The sequence below is a fragment of the Oncorhynchus gorbuscha genome, linkage group LG05 (genome assembly GCF_021184085.1).
Source record: "Oncorhynchus gorbuscha isolate QuinsamMale2020 ecotype Even-year linkage group LG05, OgorEven_v1.0, whole genome shotgun sequence".
Taxonomy (NCBI): Eukaryota; Metazoa; Chordata; class Actinopteri; order Salmoniformes; family Salmonidae; genus Oncorhynchus; species Oncorhynchus gorbuscha.
In genome coordinates, this window is record NC_060177.1 from 23,128,154 (window position 1) to 23,143,925 (window position 15,772).

Genomic DNA, 15,772 nt, shown 5'->3' on the forward strand with positions numbered 1-15,772 from the left:
GACCCACTGGAATTGTGATACAGTGAATTATAAGTGAAATAATCTGTCTGTAAACAATTGTTGGAAAAATTACTTGTGTCATGAACAAAGTAGATCCTAACCGACTTGCCAAAACTATAGTTTGTTAAGAAGAAATTTGTGGAGTGGTTGAAAAATGACTTTAATGACTCCAACTTAAGTGTATGTAAACTTCCTACTTCAACTGTACGTAAGACTCTCTATTGCAGGGTTTCCCAAACATGGTCCCCGGAACCCCAAGGAGTGAACGTTTAGTTTTCCCGCCTAGCACTACACAGCTGATTCAAATCATCAACTAATCATCAAGCTTTGATAATTTGCATCAGCTGTGTAGTGTTAGGGCAAAACCACAATGCATCCCTTGGGGTGCCGAGGACCAAGTTTGGGAAACACTGCTCTATTATAACGGGAACCTGAGAGGCAGTGTCCTCAGATTGAGTAATGGCAGATGCATTAGCAACAACTGACTGACTACATATCAATTAACACCTACCAGTTAATCTTCTCAGCATCAAAGACTTCAAGATAAGTGAAAGGACATTTATTTTTGGATGGTAGACACAGATAGCCTTGTAATTTCTAGACTGATTACCACTCACCGTGCAGCAAACACTCATGATCAGGCGGCTTGGGAGGCCAAGACACAGAATGAACCCCCTATTGGCCTGGAAAGAGATTAATTATGAAATATGTATTTTTACTCAAGTCAGTATTGAACCATATGAACATCAAGTTTATTGTCTTTACATTAGCTTGTGTAATAAATGATTTCTAAGCAGAGTATTTACAGTAGTGGGTTGGATATCATGCAATCCTTTCCTGACATTAACAGATGACTTGGGCCAGTAGTTTTTCCTGCCAACATGACCTCATTGGGACCAACTTCGGGCCCTAGTTAATAAACAGCCTAGAATTGATTTCAGGTAAGGTTAAAAATACCTCTTTATAGAGAATCACAACAGAAAAATATCCTGATCAGTTTGAATTTTATCCTCAAAATCAGATTTCTAAGACAACAGCATTTTATATTCAATGATGAACAGGGTTAATTGGGAGTTGAAGTTAAAAATCAAAGTTGTTATGGCCAATATTAAAAATGGAATAAGAGGTTAAGTCTATTTGTTCCACTCACAAGGTGAATTACTGTATAATTCTGACTTTTATCAGACACTCATTAACCTTTATCCTGACTCTCATCAACTCGTATGGCAGTAGACTGTCAATGTGTGTACGACGTTTGGTTGCTAAGACACCACCATAGGGATTTTTTCAATCATAAATAATTCCACTACAGATATACTGTAGCAGGAGGGCATCATTATCCTTCCGATGAAACACAATATTCATTTTTTTGATAAGCAATGTTCTTTTAAAAAAAACTGAGGGAGTTTTTGTCTTGATGAACGCAGCCTCCTGATCTTCTCGATCAGTAAGAACAACTGTCCTGAGGAAAGAGAATGGGACAACATGAGGAAGGAGAGAGGGCTGGTGGACTGTCTTGACGATGACAGGAGGAAGAGGTGATACTACTGTGCCTATATCAGAAAGGGAGAGTTTGTTTGATGTTTGGGTCATATAGATGACCTACCATTTCTTTATTTAAGGTTACAGTACATCTGTTACTGCTACCCTCACCGAATCTATTCCCTCACTCACTCTTCATCCTCCTACCACCCTGCTGTACTCCAACTCCATTCATCTTAATCAACCTTTTATCTTCTTCTATCCATTCCCATCTCTATGTACCCCTCCCTCAAGTCTCACTCCACCTCTCTCTGTATCCTCCTCATCTCAGTCCCATTCCCCCTCATCTCTGTCAGGGTTGTCCTCTCTAGGTGGCTCCTGAAACTGGATGTTGGCCAGCATGTCCCTCATGGCCACCATCAGACGATTTACTTCTTGGTTCAGCTCCCGACCTGCCTGAGCTACTTCCAGGTCATCCTGCGGCATCGGCTCACCCTGCAGAGACAGTGACTAGAGTGTGAGCAGTAATTCTAATCATCACTGAACATGACAATACGGAAGTGTGTGTATGTGTCTACAGTGCATTCGGAAAGTATTCAGATCCCTTCCTTTTTCCCACATTTTGTTACATTACAGCCTTATTCTAAAATGGAATAAATCATTTCCCCCCTCATCAATCTACCCACAATACCCCATAATGACAAAGCAAAAAAAGTTATATATCTTTTTAAGTATCACATTTACAGACCCTTAACTCAGTACTTTAGTGTAGCACCTTTGGCAGTGAGTACAGCCTCGAGTCTTCTTGGTAATGACACTACAAGCTTGGTACACTTGTATACCTCGGATTCAAGTCGGGCTCTGGCTGAGCTACTCAACGACATTGAGACTTGTCCCGAAGCCACTTCTGCATTGTCTTGGCTGTGTGCTTAGGGTCGTTGTCCTGTTGGAAGGTGAAACTTCACCCCAGTCTGAGGTCCTGAGCACCCTGGAGCAGATTTTCATAAAGGACCTCTTTATTTTGCTCCGTTCATCTTTCCCTCGATCCTGACTAGTCTCCCACTCCCTCCCACTGAAAGACACCTCCACAGCATGATGCTGCCAGGTTTCCTCCAGACGTGACGCTTGGCATTCAGGCCAAAGAGTTCAGTCTTGATTTCATCAGACCAGAGAATCTAGTTTCTCATTGTCTGAGAGTCTTTAGTTGCTTTTGGCAAACCCCAAGCGGGCTGTCATGTGCCTTTTACTGTGGATTGGCTTCCGTCTGGGCACTCTACCATAAAGGCCTGATTGGTGGTTCTTGGTCACCTCCCTCACCAAGGCCCTTCTCTCCCAATTGCTCAGTTTGGCCAGGCAGCCAGCTCTAGAGTCTAGGTGTTTCCAAACTTCTTCCATTTAAGAATGATGGAGGCCCCTGTGTTCTTGGGGACCTTCAATGCTGCAAAACAATGTTGCTACCCTTCCCCAGATCTGTGCCTCGACACAATCCTGTCTCGGAGCTCTACAGACAATTCCTTTGACCTCATGGCTTGGTTTTTGCACTGACATGCACTGTCAACTGTGGGACCTTATATAGACCGGTTTGTGCCTTTCCAAATCATGTTCAATCAATTGAATTTACCACAGGTGGACTCCAAGTTGTTGAAACATCTCAAGGATGATCAATGGAGGGGCCTCCTGAGTGGCGCAGTGGTCTAAGCCACTGCATCGCAGTGCCAGCTGTGCCACTAGAGATCCTGGGTTCGAGTCTAGGCTCTGTCGCAGCCGGCCACGACCGGGAGACCAATGGGGCGGCGCACAATTGGCCCAGCACGCACTAGCGACCCCTGTGGAGGGCATGCTGGCACGGTCACCAGGTATACTGTGTTTCCTCCGACACATTGGCGTGGCTGGCTTCCGGGTTAAGAGGGCATTGTGTCAAGAAGCTTGATGGGTTGTGTTCTGGAGGATGCACGGCTCTCGAGCTTCGCTTCTCCCGAGTCCGTACGGGAGTTGCAGCTATGAGACAAGACTGTAACTACCAATTGGATAACACAAAATTGGCGAGAAAAAGGGGGTAAAAAAAAAGAAAGGATGATCAATGGAAACAGGATGCACCTGAGCTCAATTTCATAGCAAAGGGTGAGAATACTTTTTTTTTAAATGACAACAACAAAAATGTTTTGTTATTATGGGGTATTGTGTGTATAAAATGTAATTAAATCCATTTTAGAATAAGGCTGTAATGTAACAAAATTGAAAAAGTCGAGGAGCCTGGATACTTCCCGAATACACTGGATGTGTATGTGTTGCTTAAATTCACCAGGAAAAGCACAATACCATCTCTTAAGAACACCACATTATTCTCTCCTGTCTCACTCAGGTTCAAAATGTTTCAAACCTTGCAATAAGGTATCACGCGGAAACAAATGAATTTTAAGAGACAAACAGGAGCTTTGTACGACCCTAGGTGACATACAAGTATGTCAGTGTTTTGTGTCTATGTTTTTTGGGATTTTCACACAGAACATACATTTATTAGATTCCTTTAATTTCCAACACACCTAAATTGTGATTTCAGACCTGTTGGATAACACTGTAGCTATTCTAACAGTGCAATAAAACAACTGAAAGCAGACAGCATCTCTTCCTCCTAAACTGTCTCATTCTTATCGTAATTGCATCTCTTCCTCTTCCTAATCAGATAAGTCTGAAGATGGTTTAAAAGTAGCTGCATAAAAAAAGGTGGTCCCTCTTGGTTAAAACGCTTTTGGTCAGTGGGTGTTTCTGGAACTTGCATGGTCAGTTGTGGCACAGGAGGACCTGAGGACACTGGAGTGCCCAGGTTGGTGGTCCACATTAGTGATTATCTTTACAATTAGCCGCATGTCCTCTGATCACTAGCGTGGCTAGCTACACTCCGAACTGGCATGGACATCGGAGAGTAACTATAATAGGAGACGATGCTTTGCTTCCTTCACACCATGTTGCATCTCACTGCACAAGGTTACATGGCAACACACTGCCAGTCAGTGTAGGACACCTCATCAAATATAAAAATCACTCCCACACATGTATACTGTCCATTGATGTTTTGATCATGTGGATCTTTTTTTATAGACAAAGGAATGTTCTGAAGTAGGTCAACATGACGAGAGACAATGTGGTGTGTAAATATAGGCTATCCTCTGGTTGCTGGTGCCAGGCTGCTGAGTGCTTATCCTCTCCTCTCCAGGGGTGTTTGTCACCATCTGTCTCTTGTGTATTTCACCCTGTGTGACACTGCCCACTCTTTACCTCCTCTCCACTCTGCCTGAGAAGCAGGGGGCAATGGGGCGGACAGTACATGCCAACTCGTTGGATGCCATGGACAACACTGAGTCAGAGGAATCAAGACTCTCTCTTGAAATGCAACAGTTGTCTGTTCTGCTTCAACAGGACTCAAGTAACGCACCATTAAAAACAGTGCATCAAAGAGAGGCTAGCCAATCCATAGCAGTAAATGGTTTCAAATCAAGTTAGCCCATGCAAAACACGGAGTCAATCAAGAGTTCTTGTACCAAAAGCCAAGTTTGCCTCGTCAATCTTTCTCCACGATCTGTGCTGTATCAAATGATGAAGCTAAACTTTGTTAGGCCTCCGATGCCAACTGTCACAAAGTGTTGGTTGTAGATTGTGATCAGATTGTGTTATTGGACATCAGATAGAGGTCAGAGTCAGACACTACATAACATCAATGGGTCAACATTGTTCGGACATGTCCAAAACGCACCAGAAAACACTATTTCAAGAGCATGTTCTTCATGGGCCATATTGGTTAGTTCCAACATAGGAACCTGTTTTTCTGTGGCAAAGTTACACTACTGTAGACTTAATGTGGATAAGCTGCAGTAGATCTAGTGGAGTAGGAAGCTACTCAGAAGCACTTTCTAAGGCTTGGCCATGGAGTAAATAGGCATGAAATGAGTTGTATGGTTAATCCATTCAGAAACATCCAGAGGGTTAGGGAATATCTACCTAAACTCCAGCTAATCAATGTTCCCTTCCATCCTGTCAGAACCCTTTGTGCCAACAGTAGCCCAGGATGTCTCCATTAGCTCAGCCCAACAGTAGCCCAGGATGTCTCCATTAGCTCAGCCCAACAGTAGCCCAGGATGTCTCCATTAGCTCAGCCCAACAGTAGCTCAGGATGTCTCCATTAGCTCAGCCCAACAGTAGCCCAGGATGTCTCCATTAGCTCAGCCCAACAGTAGCCCAGGATGTCTCCATTAGCTCAGCCCAACAGAAGCCCAGGATGTCTCCATTAGCTCAGCCCAACAGTAGCCCAGGATGTCTCCATTAGCTCAGCCCAACAGTAGCCCAGGATGTCTCCATTAGTTCAGCACAACAGTAGCCCATGATGTCTCCATTAGCTCAGCCCAACAGTAGCACCAGATGTCTCCATTAGCTCAGCCCAACAGTAGCCCAGGATGTCTCCATTAGCTCAGCCCAACAGTAGCCCAGGATGTCACCAATAGCTCAGCCCAACAGTAGCCCAGGATGTCTCCATTAGCTCAGCCCAACAGTAGCACCAGATGTCTCCATTAGCTCAGCCCAACAGTAGCCCAGGATGTCTCCATTAGCTCAGCCCAACAGTAGCCCAGGATGTCTCCATTAGCTCAGCCCAACAGTAGCACCGGATGTCTCCATTAGCTCAGCCCAACAGTAGCCCAGGATGTCTCCATTAGCTCAGCCCAACAGTAGCCCAGGATGTCTCCATTAGCTCAGCCCAACAGTAGCCCAGGATGTCTCCATTAGCTCAGCCCAACAGTAGCCCAGGATGTCTCCATTAGCTCAGCCCAACAGTAGCCCAGGATGTCTCCATTAGCTCAGCCCAACAGTAGCTCAGGATGTCTCCATTAGCTCAGCCCAACAGTAGCCCAGGATGTCTCCATTAGCTCAGCCCAACAGTAGCCCAGGATGTCTCCATTAGCTCAGCCCAACAGAAGCCCAGGATGTCTCCATTAGCTCAGCCCAACAGTAGCCCAGGATGTCTCCATTAGCTCAGCCCAACAGTAGCCCAGGATGTCTCCATGTCTCCATTAGTTCAGCACCAACAGCTCAGCCCATGATGTCTCCATTAGCTCAGCCCAACAGTAGCACCAGATGTCAGTAGCACCAGATGTCTCCATTAGCTCAGCCCAACAGTAGCCCAGGATGTCTCCATTAGCTCAGCCCAACAGTAGCCCAGGATGTCTCCATTAGCTCAGCCCAACAGTAGCCCAGGATGTCTCCAGCCCAACAGTAGCCCAGGATGTCTCCATTAGCTCAGCCCAACAGTAGCCCAGGATGTCTCCAGATGTCTGTCTCCATTAGCTCAGCCCAACAGTAGCCCAGGATGTCTCCATTAGCTCAGCCCAACAGTAGCCCAGGATGTCTCCATTAGCTCAGCCCAACAGTAGCACCAGATGTCTCCATTAGCTCAGCCCAACAGTAGCCCAGGATGTCTCCATTAGCTCAGCCCAACAGTAGCCCAGGATGTCTCCATTAGCTCAGCCCAACAGTAGCCCAGGATGTCTCCATTAGCTCAGCCCAACAGTAGCCCAGGATGTCTCCATTAGCTCAGCCCAACAGTAGCCCAGGATGTCTCCATTAGCTCAGCCCAACAGTAGCCCAGGATGTCTCCATTAGCTCAGCCCAACAGTAGCCCAGGATGTCTCCATTAGCTCAGCCCAACAGTAGCACCGGATGTCTCCATTAGCTCAGCCCAACAGTAGCCCAGGATGTCTCCATTAGCTCAGCCCAAAAGTAGCACCGGATGTCTCCATTAGCTCAGCCCAACAGTAGCCCAGGATGTCTCCATTATCTCAGCCCAACAATAGCCCAGGATGTCTCCATTAGCTCAGCCCAACAGTAGCACCGGATGTCTCCATTAGCTCAGCCCAACAGTAGCCCAGGATGTCTCCATTAGCTCAGCCCAACAGTAGCCCAGGATGTCTCCATTAGCTCAGCCCAACAGTAGTCCAGGATGTCTCCATTAGCTCAGCCCAACAGTAGCCCAGGATGTCTCCATTAGCTCAGCACTCCCACAAATGTTTTGAGATTATTATGATGACGTCTCATCCCGCTGACCGTGGCTTAGCAACAGCGTGGGCTAGTGTATGTGAGGAATCTGGGAGCCCCGAGGAGGCGACAGACCAGGTTCTTTGACTCTCGGTACACTTTATGAATGTTTTCATTGTCTGCTGCAGCAACGTGCCAACTGAAATATCCTGTGATCTTTATATATTTGTTTTTACACTCTTCCGTGTGTGGGGAGGTCATATGCCTCAACAGCTGATGTTCCCTATTGGTCTCCCATTGGGAAATGCACAGTGGAGATGCTAACTATATTATCGTTATGAGGCTGTGTTTCACATGCCATCTTATTCAAGGTCCCTGCCCTATGTTAAAAAACACACAATACAGTCAGACAGACAGAGACACACACACACACACACGTTGGTTTATGAGGTCATCAACAGGAGATGGGACATTGGGGTCAAAGGACAAGCAGTCATGATGTTCTATGATGTAGAGGACCTTTTCTTAGATTTGCCATGCTTGGGGGCATGCAGCTCTGTCCTCAGGGACCACAGTGTCTGCTGATGTCCTCTTCCTCTGCTACTTCTTTGTCAAATCCATATCCATTAATGTCACTGATTGGAATCAGAATTTTCCAGATCTAAATAAATCAGACACGGACTTGAATGAAAGAACCCAAGCCATCTGCCTGACACTGCAGCTCCCGAGGACCATGCTTGCATACCCCTAGTCTACTGTAGCTCACTCACTTACCTGCAGGTTGAAGTTTGGCAGCAGAGAGCGGAAGAACAGTGACAGGGTGCTCTCATTGGAGGCTCCCCCACTCTGCCTGCAAACACAGAGACAAGTGAGAAAGCTAACAGGATAACACAAGCATACAGTACGTTTCTGACACTCTTCTGCTGATAAGGATTCTCCCATGACCATAAATTATACCAACCATCATATACAGTGAGATCCATGTTTTGTTGTTTTCACTCTGTACTCCTGCACTTTGTACATAGTCAACACATTTTAGAGAACCAAAAGTATTGGGCAAATGTACCTATATGTGTATTAAAGTAGTCAAAAGTTTAGTAATTGGTCCCATATATTTGGTCCCGACTACAACAAGCTTGTAATACTCCAAACTTGTTGGATGCATTTGCAGTTTGTTTTGGTTGTGTTTCAGATTATGTGCCCAATAGAAATACATGATAATGTATTATTAACCATTCCAACAAAGTGTCACTGTCTAAGTACTTTTGGACCTCACTGTAGATCTGTCCTCAGACATGGGTGGGCTGTCCTCAGACATGGGTGGGCTGTCCTCAGACATGGGTGGGCTGTCCTCAGACATGGGTGGGCTGTCCTCAGACATATGGGTGGGCTGTCCTCAGACATATGGGTGGGCTGTCCTCAGACATATGGGTGGGCTGTCCTCAGACATGGGTGGGCTGTCCTCAGACATGGGTGGGCTGTCCTCAGACATGGGTGGGCTGTCCTCAGACATATGGGTGGGCTGTCCTCAGACATGGGTGGGCTGTCCTCAGACATATGGGTGGGCTGTCCACAGACATGGGTGGGCTGTCCTCAGACATATGGATGGGCTGTCCTCAGACATATGGGTGGGCTGTCCTCAGACATATGGGTGGTCTGTCCTCAGACATATGGGTGGGCTGTCCTCAGACATATGGGTGGTCTGTCCTCAGACATATGGGTGGTCTGTCCTCAGACATATGGGTGGTCTGTCCTCAGACATATGGGTGGGCTGTCCTCAGACATATGGGTGGGCTGTCCTCAGACATATGGGTGGGCTGTCCTCAGACATGGGTGGGCTGTCCTCAGACATGGGTGGGCTGTCCTCAGACATGGGTGGGCTGTCCTCAGACATGGGTGGGCTGTCCTCAGACATATGGGTGGGCTGTCCTCAGACATGGGTGGGCTGTCCTCAGACATGGGTGGGCTGTCCTCAGACATGGGTGGGCTGTCCTCAGACATGGGTGGGCTGTCCTCAGACATATGGGTGGGCTGTCCTCAGACATATGGGTGGGCTGTCCTCAGACATATGGGTGGGCTGTCCTCAGACATATGGGTGGGCTGTCCTGAGACATGGGTGGGCTGTCCTCAGACATATGGGTGGGCTGTCCTCAGACATGGGTGGGCTGTCCTCAGACATGGGTGGGCTGTCCTCAGACATGGGTGGGCTGTCCTCAGACATATGGATGGGCTGTCCTCAGACATATGGGTGGGCTGTCCTCAGACATATGGGTGGGCTGTCCTCAGACATATGGGTGGGCTGTCCTCAGACATATGGGTGGGCTGTCCTCAGACATATGGGTGGGCTGTCCTCAGACATATGGGTGGGCTGTCCTCAGACATGGGTGGGCTGTCCTCAGACATGGGTGGGCTGTCCTCAGACATGGGTGGGCTGTCCTCAGACATATGGGTGGGCTGTCCTCAGACATGGGTGGGCTGTCCTCAGACATGGGTGGGCTGTCCTCAGACATGGGTGGGCTGTCCTCAGACATGGGTGGGCTGTCCTCAGACATGGGTGGGCTGTCCTCAGACATGGGTGGGCTGTCCTCAGATATATGGGTGGGCTGTCATTCTAAGTAGTTCTCACCAGAGATCATCAGGACAGGGGACAGTGTGCTCCACACAACAGCCCTCAGGAACATTAGGAGCTCTTCCCCACTTAAAACAAATGCTACACTTTCCCTTGACTAGGAGTCAATTTGTCATGTTTTTAATTGTCACCGTATTCGCCTGTCTGATGGTTTGATGCCTCCCTACTATCCACCACTGACTCTGCTGGTTAACAGCTATCACAAGATGGGAGGAAAGAGGCCTCAGTCAGGAACCCACAACACTCCTGTAACCACATGCTATTTCAGAGAAACTGATGACAGCGAGAGGGGAGAAGAGAGAGATAGGTGGGAGGGAGAGAAAGAAGGAAGGGTGTGTCAGGGATAGACCATTAAGAGAGATGCAAGGTGGTGAAATCAAGGCTATTCCCTTATGCCAAATGTACATCAATGGCGTTTGTCACCATTGGCAAAGACAGAGAGAGGGTTAACTCACCTCCCCCGGTCTACATAACCGTGTGCCTTTCTAATGTCCACACTCCTGAACATTACAAATGGATCACCCCCATCCCCTTACACTGTACTCTAATATACCTTCATTAGAGATCCTCAATGGAGTCAGTGGCCAGTGGGCCAGACAGCCTTAGGTAGACTGAAACAAACCAAGCTGTATTGGTTCTGCTTAGGAAAACACAAGCAGATACTGTCCTGACTCTTGGTTTTCAGTCCAGAGGCACTGACAGGATTGCTGATCCAAGTAGAACTATAGAGAAGAACCTAGCAATCTGAAGGAGCCACATTCTTTTTTTAGATTTTTACCCCCTTTTCTCCCCAATTTCGTGGTATCCAATTGTTAGTAATTACTATCTTGTCTCATCGCTACAACTCCCGTACCGGCTCGGGAGAGGCGAAGCGCGCATCCAACCCGGAAGCCAGCCACACCAATGTGTCAGAGGAAACACCGTGCACCTGGCGACCTTGGTTAACGTGCACTGCGCCCAGCCCGCCACAGGAGTCGCTGGTGTGCGAAGAGACAAGGATATCCCTACCGGCCAAACCCTCTCTAACCCGGACGACGCTAGGCCAATTGTGGGTCGCCCCACGGACCTCCCGGTCGCGGCCGGCTGCAACAGAGCCTGGGCGATGCAGTGCCCCAGACCACTGCGCCACCCGGGAGGCCCTGAAGGAGCCACATTCTATAACTAGCTACAGTGCATTCGGAAAGTATTCAGACCCCTGGACTTTTTTCCACAAATGGATTAAATTAATTGTTTTCCTCATCAATTGACACACTACACTCCATAATGACAAAGCAAAAACAGGTTTAGACATTTTTGCACATTATATATTATTTAAAAAAATAAAAAAGTAAATTTTCTTTACACAAGTATTCCGACCCTTTGCTATGAGACTCCAAATTGAGCTCAGGTGCATCCTGTTTCCATTGATCATCCTTGATATGTTTCTACAACTTGATTGGAGTCCACCTGTGGTAAATTCAATTGATTAGACATGATTTGAAAAGGCACACACCTGTCTATATAAGGTGCATGTCAGAGCAAAAACCAAGCCATGACGTCGAAAGAATTGTCCGTAGAGCTCCGAGACAGGATTGTGTCGAGGCACAGGTCTCATCATTCTTAAATGGAAGAAGTTTGGAACCACCAAGACTCTTCCTAGAGCAGACCGCCCGGCCAAACTGAGCAATTGGGGGAGAAGGGCCTTGGTCAGGGACATGACCGAGAACCCGATGGTCACTCTGACAGAGCTCCCGAGTTCCTCTGTGGAGATGGGAGAACCTTCCGGAAGGACAACCATCTCTGCAGCTCTCCAACAAAAGGCACCTAAAGACTCTCAGACCATGAGAAACAAGATTCATGTCTGGAGGAAACCTGGCACCATCCCTACGGTGAAGCATGGTGGTGGTAGCATCATGCTGTGGGGATGTTTTTCAGTGGCAGGGACTGGAAGGCTAGCCACCAGAAAAATGAACGGAGCAAAGTACAGAGAGATCCTTGAAGCTCCAGAGCACTCAGGACCTCAGACTAGGGTGAAGGTTCACCTTCCAACATGACAACGACCCTAAGCACACAGCCAAGACAACACAGGCGTGGCTTCGGGACAAGTCTCTGAATGTCCCTGAGTGGCCTAGCCAGAGTCTGGACTTGAACCCAATCAAACATCTCTGGAGAGACTTGAAAATAGCTGTGCAGCGGCGCTCCCCGTCCAACCTGACAGACCTTGAGAGGATCTGTAGAGAAGAATGGGAGAAACTCCCCAAATACAGGTGTGCCAAGCTTGTATCGTCATACCCAAGAAGACTCGAGGCTGTAATCAAAGGTGCTTCAACAAAGTACTGAGTATAGGTTCTGAATACTTTTTTAAAATTAATACTTTTGCAAAAATGTCAAAAAACTGTTTTTGCTTTGTCATTATGAGGTATTGTGTGTAGATTTACGAGGAAAAACAGCAACGTAACAAAATGTTGAAAAAGTCAAGGGCTCTGAATACTTTCCGAATGCACTGTATATATAATATATGTACACTACCGTTCAAAAGTTTGGGGTCACTTAGAAATGTCCTTGTTAAAAAAAAGCAAGTTTTTGTCCATTAAAATAACATCAAATTGATCAGAAATACAGTGTAGACATTGTTAATGTTGTAAATGGAAACGGCTGATTTTTTATGGAATATTTACATTGGCGTACAGAGGCCCATTTACAGCAACCATCACTCCTGTGTTCCAATGGTACGTTGTGTTAGCTAATCCAAGTATATCATTTTAAAAGGCTAATTGATCATTAGAAAACCCTTTTGCAATTATGTTAGCACAGCTGAAAACTGTTGTGCTGATTAAAGAAGCAATAAAACTGGCCTTCTTTAGACTAGTTGAGTATCTGGAGCATCAGCATTTGTGGGTTTGATTACAGGTTCATAATGGCCAGAAAACAAAGAACTTTCTTCTCAAACTCGTCAGTCTATTCTTGTTCTGAGAAATGAAGGCTATTCCATGCGAGAAACTGCCAAGAAACTGAAGATCTCGTGCAACGCTGTGTACTATTCCCTTCACAGAACAGCGCAAACTGGTTTTAACCAGAATAGAAAGAGGAGTGCCCCGGTGCATTAGAGTATCTAGTTTGAGAAACAGACACCTCACAAGTCCTCAACTGGCAGCTTCATTAAATAGTACCCGCAAAACACCAGTCTCAACGTCAACAGTGAAGAGGCGACTCCGGGACGCTTGCCTTCTAGGCAGAGTTGCAAAGAAAAAGCCATATCTCAGACTGGCTAATAAAAAGAAGAGATTAAGATGGGCAAAAGAACACAGAGGAACTCTGCCTAGAAGGCCATCATCCCGGAGTCGCCTCTTCAGTGTTGACGTTGAGACTGGTGTTTTACGGGTACTATTTAATGAAGCTGCCAGTCTACACTATATTTCTGATCAATTTGATGTTATTTAAATGACAAAAAAATTGCTTTTATTTAAAAAAACAAGGACATTTTCTAAGTGACCTCAAAATGTTGAACGGTAGTGTTTATATTTTGTGTACTATGTAAAAACCTGCACTGGTACATACCCTACCTTGCACAAGATATGTATAATGACACAAGTTAGGACATGTTTGGAGGGTTACCTCTCAGGCCGGGTGTATGAGACCACTGAGTCCAGCGGGGGGAGAGGATCGAACCCCATCACCGACTGAGTGGTCACCTCCTGGGAGAGAACACACACAATTCACCATTACAGTAAACATATTGAAGGCCTATCCTCACTAACACTCTGTTACTGATGTAATTGTCATGCATCCAAAACATCAAGTTGATCTCGTTTGTGTTATGAGGACCTCTTGATGAGGATGTCCAATCATTATATTTGATTGGGTTCTTCATGGAACCAATAAGGAAGCCGTATGCCAGTTGTTATTTATCTCTTTGAATTAGAGGACTACATTCTCAGCATAATTTGGCATGCTCTGTACTGTAGCGGTTGTGTATGTGTACGCTACTCTCCTGCAAACAACATTTACTCTGTGGGACATTTCATGTTATAAACATACAGGATATACAGTGTACATAATGAATGAATACAACCATTCATTATCATGTGATAAAGCAGTAAGGAAATTATACTATGATTAGATAATTCACTCTATTCCCCTATATACTGTGTGCTACTATTGACCAGGGTTATGGCTGGTCAAAAGTCATGCAATATAAGGGGATAGGGTGCTATATGAGACACAGACTTAATAATAGAGTAAACCTGGTTGCCAAATCTGTTTCTGATTGAACAAATGACAAACAGCATGACAATGGATTACTGGGCTAAATCAGAAACAGAACTGGTGACCAGGGTATAGTAGAGTGGCTGTTGCCTGAGTCTCTCACCAGCGGTAGAGTGGAGGTGGCCTCTTTGATTTCAGACAGGATGACGTGGCGATGGATGTTCAGGGGGGCACTCTGGTACCTCTGCTTCCTCCTAGGGGGACGGAGGAGACAGGAGGGGAAACCAAAGTCAGAGACACATAGGCCAGGGCCTCCCGAGCGGTGCAGCAGTCTAAGGCACTGCACCGCAGTGCTTGAGGCGTAACTACAAGCCCGGGTTCGAATCCAGACTGTGTCACAGCCAGCCGTGACCGGGAGACCCATGAGGCGGTACACAATTGACCCAGCTTCGTCCAGGTTAGGGGAGGGGTTAGCCGGACGGGATCACGAAAAGGGGTAAAAGTACAACAAATATATATTAATAATAATAATCAAATAAAAAGAGACATAAGCCAATATGCCTCATTTCAGGAGGTTCCTTTGATTTCTTCCTGACATCAAAATGTAACATTGCTATATTTAATCTAAAAGTGTTGCCTCAACACTTATGAAACAATAACTTTTGCAGATTTGTCGTGGAATTATGGATGGTTTCTCAGACCTAGATTAAGCCTGTTCCTAGACTAAAAAGCACTTTCCAAGGAGATTCTCCATTAAAGCATGCTATTTAATCTAAGGAATAGGGGTAATCTGCTAGTCCAACACCCAACTCTTCATTGAGACAATACTAAAACATCAATCCATGGGCAAGTCAGTGCCACATTTTCATTTGTGCATAAATGAAAGAAAAGTTATCTGGCAAATTCAGCAGGCTATGGTGTGAAATAGACTTCTAAGTGCAGTCTTTATTGAATTACTTTGGTGTGGTTACCAATGCATGAGCATCTTTTTCCTCTTATAATAAAACAACTGTATTGGGTCATACAAAAGTTTTACTTTGCGTGAAGTTTCGAATGCATCGGTCATTACTATGTGTAATGTGATAGGTATTTTAACCATTACTATTTCTTTCACACACAAAAACACATTTGATGAATAAAATCTTTAATTAGTTGTCTGTCTCAAATGAAGTGAATGATGAAGTAATCTTTGAGAGAGGGAGGGAATCTGATTTCATTGGTCCTCAACTTGCAGCTCAGACACTCCATTCAGGATAAATGTAGTTAGCCCTGAGTTAGCCTGCCTTGGAGCAAGTTAGATCTGAAGGATTGGTTGCCATAGAAATGTACCTGGCTAAAAGGTAAGCCACATTTGTAATACTGGTAATCCCAAATTCAACTCAGACCAAAGTTACCTCGCCAACTCCTCAAACTACATTTGTAGTATAGGTATCAGGACTTCTGACAGTGAGAAAA

General features: G+C 45.9%; 1 protein-coding gene across 1 annotated transcript in view; it reads right to left on the minus strand.

The window, feature by feature from the left end:
* Positions 1-544: 544 nt before the first annotated feature.
* Positions 545-15,772, minus strand: part of LOC124035678 (transcription factor 25-like) — a 38,885-nt gene continuing 23,657 nt past the window's right edge. The window contains exons 15-18 of the mRNA XM_046349259.1: positions 14,481-14,571; positions 13,727-13,806; positions 8,278-8,353; positions 545-1,977 (exon numbers count right to left, since the gene is read on the minus strand). Coding sequence (XP_046205215.1) covers positions 1,810-1,977; positions 8,278-8,353; positions 13,727-13,806; positions 14,481-14,571 — 415 coding nt within the window. The 3' untranslated portion in view covers positions 545-1,809. The remainder of the gene's footprint in view (positions 1,978-8,277; positions 8,354-13,726; positions 13,807-14,480; positions 14,572-15,772) is intronic.